Source organism: Ctenopharyngodon idella, chromosome 1 (assembly GCF_019924925.1).
Source record: "Ctenopharyngodon idella isolate HZGC_01 chromosome 1, HZGC01, whole genome shotgun sequence".
Classification (NCBI taxonomy): Eukaryota; Metazoa; Chordata; class Actinopteri; order Cypriniformes; family Xenocyprididae; genus Ctenopharyngodon; species Ctenopharyngodon idella.
In genome coordinates this window covers 28,812,858-28,826,363 of record NC_067220.1, presented here as the reverse complement: position 1 = coordinate 28,826,363, position 13,506 = coordinate 28,812,858, and the positions used below count along the sequence as shown (strand labels likewise).

Here is a 13,506-nt window from a genome sequence, read left to right as displayed (position 1 = left end):
AAATGAACATAATTGAAAGACATTATTGTAGAAGACAATACTGCCAGTTACATTTAAACAGCTGGAAAAATATACATCAAATTTACATGAACTCTGAAGCTAAGAAGGTGATCTCTCTAGAGAGCCCTGAGTTACACTCCAGTTTCCTTCCTAAACTCTCAGAGGAAGCTGTGTCTGTCATTTTCTATGGACCCCCCTACAATCTGACAGTAAGTTTTTGGGTAACACTTTATAATAACTGCACACTATGAAGCATTAGTTAAGCATTAGTAAACAGTCAATTCATCATTTATAAAGCATTAATAGACATTACTAAGCAGTTTATAAATACACCTATACATGCTTTGTTCTTGATTTATAAGCATATCTATAATGTGTTTAATAATTGTATTTTCATACTTTATTAATGATCAATTTATCATTTCTAAATTATTACATTATTTACAAACCAGTTATTTAGGAGTTGTCAGTGGTTCATAAGATAATTTATAAAGTGCAAGTAAATGATTAATAAACTATTGAAACATACATTTATACATATTATTTAGACATATAGTAATAGTTACTCAGTGTGTTAATAAATGCTTTATTAATACATATTCCTACTGTAATTCATGATTAATTCAGGTAGTTATAAAACATTTAGTAGTTGTCAAGTTAACTATTGTTGTGAGCTCATCTAAAGTGAGGACTGTGTATGCCTCGTAAAGCTTTACAAAGAAGATTTAAAGGCTCAGTGATCTTCTGCACTGCTGTTCTCTAATGTTTTAAAGTTAGTACTGAGGTAGTTTTGACACTATGAAGTATTTTATTACATTATTAATGTTTTATAAAAACATTATTTGTTGTATTTTGGCACTCCTGTAATCCAGTGTTGGCACTGGTAAAATTTTATTCAGCAATGTTTACACTTTACAGAAATGTATTTTTATATCAGATTGGAAAATCTTAGTTTCATTTTACTGCAGTTATGTTTTCTGGAGGAGTACATGGATTTTTACTTTCTGTGAAATTGCAGAGGTTTACTTTTAATTTTATATCAAGTTACCCATTGTAAAGTTTCATTTTTTTCCTTGAAATAAATATTTCTATGTTCTGTATCCTTTAAATCTCCTTTATAAAAGCTTTACGAGGCATGCATAGTCCTCACTTTAGATGAGCTCACAAAAATAGTTAACTGACAACTACTAAATGTTTTAAAACTACCCGAATTAATCATGAATTACAGTAGGAATATGTATTAATTAGGCATTTATTAACACACTGAGTAACTATTACCATATGTCTAAATAATAAGATGCATAAATGTACATTTAAATTGTTTATTAATCATTTACTTACACTTTATAAATGATCTTATGAACCACTGACAACTCCTAAATAACTGGTTTGTAAATAATGTAATAATTTAGAAATGATAAATTGATCATTAATAAAGTATGAAAATACATTTATTAAACACATTATAGATATGCTTATAAATCAAGAACAAAGCATTTATAGGTGTATTTATAAACTGCTTACTAATGTCTATTAATGCTTTATAAATGATGAACTAACTATTTACTAATGCTTAATTAATGCTTCATAGCGTGAGTTATTCTAAAGTGTTACCAGTTTTTGTCACATATAAATAAACGCAACCGCTTTCTCTTTCAAACACCCTAGCTGTGCTATTGAAATTGAATTAAAATTGCTACAGTGCAGACTAACCCTAAACCAATCCTTAATTCAAAATACTTTTAATACAAAATATCTTCTGGTATTTTACCCAGTTTGTGAACCATTTTTGCTTTGTAATGCATCTCTAAATGTTTCTGCTCAGACTTTCTCACTAATTTTGTCTCTAAAAGTAGTTAGGTCAGAAATACAAACACACCCACAAGACATCTGCTCACACCCATTACACGGTCACATCATTGAGGTTGCGACTCCTTTGATGGCCCAGTCCAGGAGGAGCCATTTCAACTCTTGTTACATTTCTCACAAAGAAGAGTCAAACAACCTTTGACATAAAACGGACAGGACAAACACACAGTCCCAGAGATGACTGAAGAGAGCTTTTGTATGTCTGGGCAAGCTGAGCCTATGTCCGTGTGTCTGTCTCTTGGAAAAATAAGGGACCAGGTCTTTTTCTCTCACTGACTTGCAGGAGCCAACACTCCAAAGGAAGTCTGGGAGAAATGAAGAGGGTGGGTCACTTTTTCCTCAACACGAGAGCCTGTGAAAGCTCTAGGGTAGATTTAGATTCAGCAACATGCAGGTGGGAGAATGTAGCAGTTTGGATTGGATATACACCACAGCATCCAAAATTATACTAAGAGGGAAGAAGTTTATTTTCACACCGGCTTTGGAGTCCATGTGACAAAATGACCACATTTTCTTGTGCAAGACAAAGATTTTTGCCTTTAGCTGTGTGGAAATTGATCGAGAAATAAAAACATCACGTATAATTTGCCCAAAAGTTATCTACAAATTTTACATGCTTTTCTACCACACATTTATGCCCACATGTGTTGGTAATAACAGTTTAATCTGGATGTAATCTTTTTGTAAACAAGATCTATTCCAAGAAACACATCCGCCCCCTGAGATACTCTAAATGCGAGCTGATTATCTACACAAATATGCCAGTTTGTGCATGCTGAATATGGGCCGCATCTAGGCAAATGGATAAATATCATAAGGATATCATAAGGATAAATATCAAGACAGCACTGAAAGAGGCCGCTGCATGCACATGGAGGTTTACAACCTTGGCAGAGCTCAATATTCCACTGCTGCCCTCTAGTGGTGTATTTTTGACAATAGCCAAACTCTCCTGACCACACACCATATCAAATACAGTCTGAGCCATACAGGATGGAATGGCAACTTATTTTTCTTCAGACCTGCAAATCCTTGGCCACAGTTTTGCAATCCGTTCCCTTGGTTTAACAAATCGTGCCCACGGATTAATAAACCGTACTCACGAATTTCCAATTTGTGCGCTCACATTTGTAATCCTCACCTTTGGTTTTCAATCCATACCCACAAATTCAAAATCCTTGCCCACGCTTTGGCAATCAGCTCCCAGAGTTTTGCAAACTGTACTCATGGATTAGTGGCCCGTCCCTCATTTTAGAAATCCTTGCTGACTGATTAGACTATGGCTCACCTATTGGTTACATTTCTTGCTTTTGCAGAAGGTTTATGTATGGCTTGTAGTGTGGTTTTTGGCAATGTAGTAATATAATAATAATAATAATAATAATAATAATAATAATCTGTCAGTAGGTGTCCACATACCATACAATTATAATTATTATTTATACTTATTCCTATTATTATTATTATTAATTATACTTATTACTATATTTTTCAAGAGTACGATCTTTTTCTCCATGCAGTGGTGCACTTGATGAATTCATTACACAAAAGGTATTCATGTCTCGTGAAGTGAAACACAAGGACAGGAAATACATTACCAAACGAACAAAAACACATTATTATTATTATATTTTGTGTTTTCCCGTGGGTGCTCAGCCATTTCCCGTGGGTGATCGAGCCCCCGAGTACCCACAGGATTGGTGCTAATGATTATAATAATAATAAATCCTATGGTGTTGAAGAATGAATGGAGGCTTATGCTCCTTGGTTGACTGAAGGTTGTCATGGAAATGCTTCATGTATTTTGTACTGATGTTTGCCAATAGAAAAAGTGCTGGGGTAAAATGTATTTTGTATTGAAAGTACACCATCCCCGGTCTATAAAAAGCAAGAGTATTAGAATATCACAAATAAACAGATGGACAAGATTGACGCACATATTTCTTATTAAATCGTTGTCTATTTCACCCTGTCTCCACTACAAGTTATAGCCTAGAATTTAAGCAAACAGTTAAGACAGTTTGATGTATTTAACCTAATAATACACAATAAAAACAATATATATATATATATATATGAAGACTTCAGATGCAAAAGCCTCCAAGTGCCGTCTGAAATTTTCTTCTAAAATGAGCATTTTTATCAAGCTCATTTAGGTTCAGTAATTTCACTTTAATGGAAATTAGTAGGTTCTTTTCATTGCCATTAAAGTGAAATAACCGAACATAAACATACAAGCTTGATAAAAATGCTCATTTTATAAGAAAATTTCAGATGCCACTTAGAGGCTTTTGCATCTAAAGTCTTCATATATATATATAAAGATTTGTTAACAGAACTGGGAGCTTGTTCTGTTCTTGTGTCGGTAGACTACATTTCTAAAATGAGGGATGGGCCACAAATTCGTGAGTACTGAGGAAACAGATTACGAAAATGTGGGCATAGATTTTTTTTTTTTTTTAAATAATTAGTGTAAATCAGGGATTTTAAAGTTTGTAGATCCATGGTAGATTCTCAACCAACTTAGTGATTGACTTTTTTAGCCGGGTATGCTGGGTAGTGCATCATGCAAAAATATGTGGCCGATGCAGTTATGTTGAATGGGTTTATAGCTAATAAGCAAGATGCTCGCGTTCTCTCTAGACAGTGTTAGTTTACTCAGTTGCTTACTCAAGACACATAGCAACACAGCGAAAAGTATTTCTAATATGTTGGACCTTTTATTGAGAGTAGCCTACATTTACCTGTTGAGCCGTGCCTTCACAAGCAACCTTAAGAGTTTTGTGATGTTTGAGTCGATATGCGAAAGGTGCGTTTGCAAAATATGCTGTACTTTTGTAAGTCCGCTAGGTGCTGCTAGTGTCACAGAAACGACATACTTCACCTTTACACATATTATTTTAGGACACAGATCTAAATCAAACACGACAAATAAGAAACACCATGGCGTCAGTTTAAATGTATGCCAGAAGTACTTTTTAAATTAATAATTAAAAATAAGTAGGCTATAATATCATTTGTATTAGCAAATATAAGTAGGCTGTAATAAATAAAAAATATCAGTATTCTTTAAAAAAAAAAAAAAAAAAGTTTAAAAAAATTTGAAATTATGCAAACTGATGACTTTAACAAATGCAGACTACATTAACATCCTCTGATAGTTACAGTAGGACTGTCTTAAACAAGTTTTCGTAAAAAAATAAATTTCCCTATGGAGAAAATGAAATAGGTCTACTATGAAAATAATTTTAGTTATGATTTTTCCCCATTTGATTTAGTCTAGTTAGTTTTGTATCAAATACAATGTGATTTTCGGTGATCGAGATCTGGCAGCAGCTAATTTTTCCTCTTGGGCGAGCGATCTGCTCACAGCTTATCCTGCCCATGGAATCCGCCATAGGCCAGCAAACCAATGAGAACGCAGGAAGATGATGACGTTCCATAACAAAAGAGTGATGGCGCAAAAGCTGCTGTAGATCAGTTTACCCGGAAGTCTCCATAACTGGCAGATATAAAGAAAATTGCCGTCGTTTGGCAAATAAATAAATTACGGACAGTTACATACGCATTACCAACGTTTTATCATGTAGGCTTTATGGTACACCTCAAACAAGGCATTTAATAGTAATTTATAGTGTTAATATTAATTGCAGAGTCCAAGAATAGCTTGGGTACGCAGAGCATTCGGAGCTTATATGGACTGCACGCCACTGATATATATATCATATATACATATATACATACACACACACACACACACACACACACTCAGGGTACGCAAACTCTGTACAATGTTTAGCAGGTGGTCTTACCCTGCTAGCATTTCAAAGATGAGCACACCAAGAGCCCACCAGTCCACGGCTCGCCCATGACCTTTACTCTGGATCACTTCAGGAGCCAAATATTCAGGAGTACCACATAAAGTCCATGTCCTGTAAAGAAAGAAAGAATAAAATAGTGATGGACAGAAAAAGAGAAAAAGAATCCTACAGGGCCCAAAAGACTGATTTAAACTCTGAAATAAACCGAATGTTTTAAGACTATGAAAAATAATCAAATAGTTTTGAAATTGACCTTGTTAAGAGGTAAAGGCATGGTTCACCCAAAAATGACAATTGTGTCATCATTTACTTACTCTCATGTCGTTCCAAACCTGTAAGACTTACCTTCATCTGCGGAACACAAAAAAGAAGATATTTTGTTAACCAAACAGTTTTGGCGATTACTGACTTCCATTGCAGGAAAAAAAAAGCACAGGGACATTTCTCAAAATGTCTTTTATGTTCCACAGAAGAAAGAATGTTATACAGGTTTGGCAAATTATGACAATTTTCATTTTGGGTGAACTACACTTTTATTAAAATATCAGATTTTCATGCTTTCATTAAAGTACACAATGCTCTTTGGGATATTCTCAATTCATGCTAGATTACATCAATCATCAGTTTTTGCCCAAAATGTGGAGTTTATGCCAGTCTGAGTGCTATGATCAGTAAAGCAAAAATGGGACATATTAAATATTAAACATACTGAAATTCATATAAATTTTTCTATTAAAAATTTTGCTCAAATTATTATGCTTATAATAATATGCACAAAAAAAAGACATGCAATAAATAAATGAATAAAAACTTGACATAAGTACAAGATACTTATGCAAAAAAGAAGGGTTGGAGGTTTATTTTGTGTTAATGTACATAATCATACTTACATACATACATACCTGAATTATTGATTTGTGTTGTCTATATATTTAACAGTTTAACAGTTAACACAGTTTAACTCAGTATATTTAACACAATACTGGTATATATATATATATATATATATATATATATATATATATATATATATATATATATATATATATATATATATGACAGTATGACATAGCCCAGCTACTGCAGTGACTGCTTAGATAACACACAGAGGGGTGTAATTACAGTACACCTTGTGACAGCTGGCTATCTAGGCTGGATTGTATTGGCTGGTGTAAGGTAGAGACAGCATATCCACTTCAAGCCAAGGATACTATAAGCGTAACTGTATATTGAGCTAGAAGCCAGGGTGAAAGCCCACTACACTGTGTTTTATTTGTAGTAGAGGGTTTCTGATTACATAGAGCAGTTGCAGCTCCATGGGGTGAAATGACAAATCTGTGTTTGTTTGGGGCCATAGGGCCGGTCGATAAATGAGTCTGTTGACCTGTCCTTCAGTAAACGGCTGCCCTTTGCTTCTTTGTCTGGACACGGTTTTGTAACAGAATTATAAGATTGTATCTGTTGATACCAGAATGTCAATATTGAAAAGATATGTAAATATGTAAAAGAGCAGAAAATTGTTGACTACTCATTCTGTATAAAAACAAAAATATATTTTGCACTTTAACAGAAAAAAAAAAAAAAACCTCTGCTAAATATACAGCTCAACCTTTTGATTGTTATAGCTTTCAGGTCTTCAGCCTTTTCAGGCCAAGAATTATTTAATAAAGGGACAAAACATATTGAATCAGTATTGAATTTTAGGCCAGGCCTCTAATAACACGTACAAAAAAAAAAGAAAAAGAAATTTCAGGTCAAGAATCGTTCGGTAAAGGGACAAAGCATATTGTAGGAGTGTTGAATTTTAGGCCAGGCCTAATAACATACGTAACAATGCAAAGTCATTAAAATGTTCATTACTGATGTCTGCAGTCATACACTTGTCACCATACATTATATTTACATTTTAGTTAAAACATTTTAGTATAGGAGGAACATTTTATTTTATATTAACATACATGAATTACATGAAGATTATATTCTTTATTACATTATATGAACATGTCCACTCAGTATTGCAGGGCAGAGACCAGAAATCTCACCATCTAAATACTGACACACAGGTCCCTCTTGTTCCAGGAATCCTATCTGATGGGTAGATTTTTCAAAGTTTCTTCAATGGGTGTTTAAATCATGTCACAACACTGGAGTACCTCAGGGTTCAGTGCTTGGCCCTTCTATTCTTAATATATATAACCTTATTGGGCCATACTACTGCTGATACCATCATAAAACTGCCATGATGACAGGATACTTAAATGCTAGTGGGTCTGGAACAGCTGCATAAATGTCTCACACAGTATTTCTATTCCTTATTTTCTTCCCTCTATTTTAGTCTCTTTCTTTATCTTTCTGTGCTCAGCTGTATGGTTTTAATCCTTCTCTCTGTAATAGAGAGGATTAGTCTCCCTTGTGTTAACTGAAGCCTCTCAGTGTCAGTTCACAACAGCATTTCAATGAACGGCAAGAGAAGTTTGGTGTGACGTGGTTTTTGATTGGCTCTGATGATTTATGTTTACACTAATTATATCAGACTGCATACTAATAGGAGCAGTGAAGAAACTGATCCTGTTATCAAGATCAGTTCCTGTTATCAAAATAAGAACACCTGATGACTCACTTAACAATATGTTTGTCTGTATGGCTGTGTTTGTGTGTCTGCGCAGGGGCATGACTAGAAAAGGTAAGCCTGTTTTATTTAACTGTTACTCTTTGCTGTGACGGCTGACAAGTCTATGTCATTGCTGTAATAAGTGTGTAAACATCTCAAAATTCAGCCGAATTTTCAAAAAGGATTTTTAGGATGTCAACGCTGCTGTGATGAAGGTGACTTTTCTCCTAATTCCTTTTTATGTTTTCTTTTTGATCGGCCACTCGAAGCTGTGCAGCTACCGTTTGACAAGTTCCCTCCTTTACCTCCAAACATGACCACAATAAGAGCCCTGCAATTGATCAGTAAAACTGTGGCACAGTAATAAGCCCTCATCTTGAGCAGACACTCTGACAAGATGATAAAAGAAAAACAGATGAAAATGTCCTAATGCTGTCTAAAAAAATAAATGAAGAAGAAGAAGAATCCAGATTTCCAAAGTCCTCATCCTGTTCTAATCTTAACAATACAGGCACTTTAAATGGCCACTGATCAAGGCAAACAGCAAATATCCCGTTCGTCATGCCAAATGCAATTATAGCCACCAGGTGGCATTGTTGCCACATGACAATCTGTGTAGACGTTAGCTACTCAAACTGGAAAAGCCAAAGCTGTTGCTTGCAGGAACTGCTGTCTTCTACACTGGACGAGAGACACTGCTTTCAGTTATATGTAGGTCACTTGCGCATCACAGTCAGAACCTCATTGTTCTGGACCCCTTCTTCATGCGCAGAGAAACAGAATCGTGACCCATTATGCATACACATCAGAGGGGTCATGGGCTGCTCTGAAAAAGCACTGCGGTACTCTGCACTGCAGATGGATACACACACATACAAACAAACACACACACACACACACACACACACAATCTCTCATTCTTTTTTTTTTCTTTTTTTTATTTGAATGATACTATCAGAGGACACAACCAGAGGGATTTTCAATTTCAGCAAGGTTACTCTTAAATTGGTCTGTGCTGCTCTCATTCAGAATTAATAACAGTGGGTTGATGGATGCTCTGGGGCCAAACAAAGCCACCTTTTTTGTTAAAGAGGCTCATATTAGGACAGCTTTAATACCCACAGAGAAGCACTTATATGACGTTTGTAGGGGAAGTCACACTGTATGAGTGAAGAATAAATTAAGGGATTCAGTAGGATGTTTTGAAGGATGAAGAGTGGACGTTTCGTTTCTGAGCCCTTTCTGCATCTTCATTCCCTAAACATCAGCTGAGATTCTAAAAAACTTAAATGAATTTGATCGCCTACAGAATTTCAGCAATGCACGTCTGATGGTTTACATTTCATTTGATAATGAAAACACTAGGAATGTTAAAATGCCATGAAATGAATGTAAAAAATCTGGAGCATGCCTTATCCAATCTTAAAATCATCTATAATCATCAAGGACACACACTTCAGAAAACTGCTGCTCAGACATCTCTCTCCCTGGTTTATGTACTTAAAATTACTTCAGAGCAATTATATTACAGAGAATTATAAACAGACCTATCTAGGGGTCAGTGTTGGGTAAGTTACTTGAGAAAAAAAAAAAAAAAAAGAAGAAGTAATTAATTACTACTAATTACATCTTCAACAGTGTAATTAGATTACACAAATTACTCTCTCTAAAAAGTATTGCATTATTATTACTTACTTTCTAAATCCCATATCAACCGAACAAAATACATTAAGGATAGACATGAAACTGCTCTTTTAATTTTCAAATAAATAAAATAAAATTGCATAAATAAATTTTGAACTGACTAAAATATTTAAAGGGAGAAGGTTAAATTAAAAACATACATTAACATAAGACATTAAATTTTGATGTTAAATCCACTATTGTTTTATATAAAATTGTTCTATAGTCTATACAGTATTTAATGCAGTTATATCAGAAGAAACTGTAAATCAGGGGTGGGGAATGTTGATCCTGGAGGGCCACTGTCCTGCACTCACCTGCCTGTAACTTTAGTAATCCTGAAGACCTTGATTAGCTTCAGGTGTGTTTAATTAGGGCTCGAGCTAAACTCTGCAGGACAATGGCCCTCCAGGATCAACGTTCCCCACCCCTGCTGTAAATAAAGGGTTAGTTCAACCAAAAATGACAATTCTGTCATCAGTTACTCACCTTCACAGTGAGGTTCATTCTTTTGTGTTATGCAGCATGTCTAAGCTTCCAAAATAACCAACAAGGTTTGTTCTCGCACGTCAAGCAAGGACAGTTGAGCGTCTGTTTATGTTCGCTGATTAATGTTTATATGTGAATTAGAGCCTAAATTCAAACTGCTTATGTACAGTGATTGAGTCTCTCCTCTAGATTCAATTAGTTCTACAATCTTTTTATGAATTTTTTGAAGCAACAAAGTGGTAGTGGTGTGGACTATCAACAGAAAGACAGTAATCTCTCAGATTTCATTTAAAATATCTTAATTTGTGTTTTGAAGATGGACGAAAGTCTTACAGGTTGGAACAACATAAGGGTGAGTAATTTTTTTTTTAATTTTTGGGTGAACCCTTTAAATTACAGAAATATTGAGAGAAGTCCCTTAGTTTACTTTTTCAAAGATAATTACAATAATTAATTAATTAGTAATGCATTACATCCAACACTGCTAGTAGTGTATTAAGCAGAAATTTCAAATGTACTAATTCAACAACAAGTAGAAAAAAGTGTGATAACTGCAGTCAAATTCTATGATATGTTGACTGTTTGAGGTAGGAATGCACCAATGCCATTTTTAGAGACTAAATATAAGAACCTACACAACTGTCTGCAGCTCTAATCTTTCATTGTATTGACTTTCTGATTCTGAGCACTTTAACGAGTACATAAGCACCGAATTCAACCTTATATTGATTCTAGTAACAATACTGATGCATATATTTATACATGCATGTATTATATACATTTGTGGTCAGAAGTTTACATACACCTTGCATAATCTGCAAAATGTTAATCATTTTAACAAAATTAGAGGGATCATACAAAATGCATTTTTTTTTTTTTTTTATTTAGTACGGTTCTGAGTAAGATATTTTACTTAAAATGTCTACATATGGTCCACAAGACAAAATAAAAGTTGAATTTATAAAAAATAAGTTTACATACACTTGATTCTTAATACTGTCTGTCGTCACCTGGATGATCCACAGCTGTTTTTTTTTTTTGTTTTTTTTTGTGATGGTTGTTCATAAGTCCCTTGTTTGTCCTGAGCAGTTAAACTATCCAATATTCTTCAGAAAAATCCTCCAGGTCCCGCAAATTCTTTAGTTTTCCAGCATTTTATTCATATTTGAACCCTTTCCAGCAGTGACTGTATGATTTTGAAATCCATCTTTTCACACTGAGGACAACTGAGGGACTCATACGCAACTATTTTAAAAGGTTAAAACATTCACAGATGCTCCAGAAGGAAACATGATGCATTAAGACCCGGGGGATGAAAAGTTTTTGAATTTGAAGATCAGGGTAAATTTTACTTATTTTGTCATCTGGAAAACATGTAAGTATCTTCTGTAGCTTCTGAAGGCCAGTACTAAATGAAAAAATATGATCTTTAAACAAAATAAGAAAAAATTACACATCTTCATCCTGTTCAAAAGTTTACACCCCCTGATTCTAAATGCATCATGTTTCCTTCTGGAGCATCAGTGAATGTTTGTACCTTTTGTAATAGTAGCATATGAGTCCATCAGTTGTCCTCAGTGTGAAAAGATGGATCTCAAAATCAGGATTTTTTTAAAATATAGCCTAAATTTAAAGTTATGAAACTTCATTTTCCCCTTAACCCAAATTGTTTTGCTCTGAAACAAGTAATAGATTAATAAGACCAAAGATTGCCCATTTGATATACCCCAAATAAATTATATCTCATTTTTAACCACTATCTACATAAGAGCCAGCGGCAAATTCCCAAAAGACTGGCAGAGATTAAGCTGTTCTCTGCAGGTATGAGTGCTGAACGGCCGTTGACGGCCTGGAGCTTGCATCTATGAAAGCGTCTAAACAAATTGTAAAATAGGCACTATGTTTATATATGAGTCACATATTTGAGATCTATATAACTACATTCTCTTAAAACTTAAAACATTTTGCAACAACAGCAGTAGTATTTTTAAAAAATATGGTGGATTTGCTCGACCGCCATGACAGCCGGCGCAAGCAGAATGATACAAACGGTGAAACGGTTCCAGTGCTGTTACTGGGGGAATATTGCACAGCTTTCAGCCAATCAGAATCGGGAACCAGAAATAACTGTTGTGTGTGTGTGTGTATATATATATCACAGATCAGTATCTATCACGGTTCCCCAAAACTATTAAGAGGCACAACATTTTCAGAATCGAGAACCACAAAGAACTGTTGTGTGTGTGTGTGTGTGTGTATATATATATATATATATATACATACACACACACATGTTTGGATGATTGTCCATAAAATTAGTGTAAACCACAGAAATGGCTGAACCTAAGAATCCTGAAAAAAAATCTATCACGGTTTCCCCAAAACTATTAAGAGGCACAACATTTTTCAACATCGATAATAATAAGAAATTTCTTGTTTCTTGAGCACCAAAGCACATTAGAAAGATTTCTGAAGGATCATGTGACACTAAAGAATGAAGTAATGGCTGCTGAAAATTCAGCTTTGCTATAACAGGAATAAAAATATAAAACATAAAATTACAATAGAAAACTGTTTTTCTAAATTGCAATAATATTTCATAAATTAGTAATAATATTTTTACAGTCTTGGTGACCATAAGAGACTTCTTTCAAAAACTTTACGAAAATTTACACAAATATTGTTTTTATAGATAACCAATGACGACATACCTTTCAGAGAGCTTTTTAGCGAACCCGAAATCTGTCAGTCGAATATGCCCCTCGCTGTCCAGCAGTATATTCTCTGGTTTCAGGTCTCTGTAGACTATTTCTTTGGAGTGAAGGTATTCAATGGCGCACACGATTTCAGCTGAATAAAACATTCCGGTGCTGTTGCTGAAACGTCCTCGGCTGCGTAAATAGCTGAAGAGTTCACCGCCATTCACATATTCCATCAACATGTACAGGAAGCGATCATCATGATGTGTCCAGAACCTGAGAAAGGTCCACATAACCACATGTGATTTGGTCATACAGCTTTATACAATTATAT

The 13,506-nt window shown here is 34.6% G+C and overlaps 2 protein-coding genes across 3 annotated transcripts in view; one reads left to right on the top strand and one right to left on the bottom strand.

Moving 5' to 3' along the window:
• gyg2 (glycogenin 2) overlaps positions 1-13,506 on the top strand; it is a 387,175-nt gene that overhangs the window by 65,193 nt on the left and 308,476 nt on the right. The window lies entirely within an intron of this gene.
• The window catches only part of prkx (protein kinase X-linked), a 48,144-nt gene that overhangs the window by 15,679 nt on the left and 18,959 nt on the right, over positions 1-13,506 (bottom strand). For both annotated transcript variants that reach the window (XM_051908525.1, XM_051908534.1), the window contains exons 3-4: positions 13,185-13,448; positions 5,682-5,801 (exon numbers count right to left, since the gene is read on the bottom strand). In XM_051908525.1, coding sequence (XP_051764485.1) covers positions 5,682-5,801; positions 13,185-13,448 — 384 coding nt within the window. The remainder of the gene's footprint in view (positions 1-5,681; positions 5,802-13,184; positions 13,449-13,506) is intronic.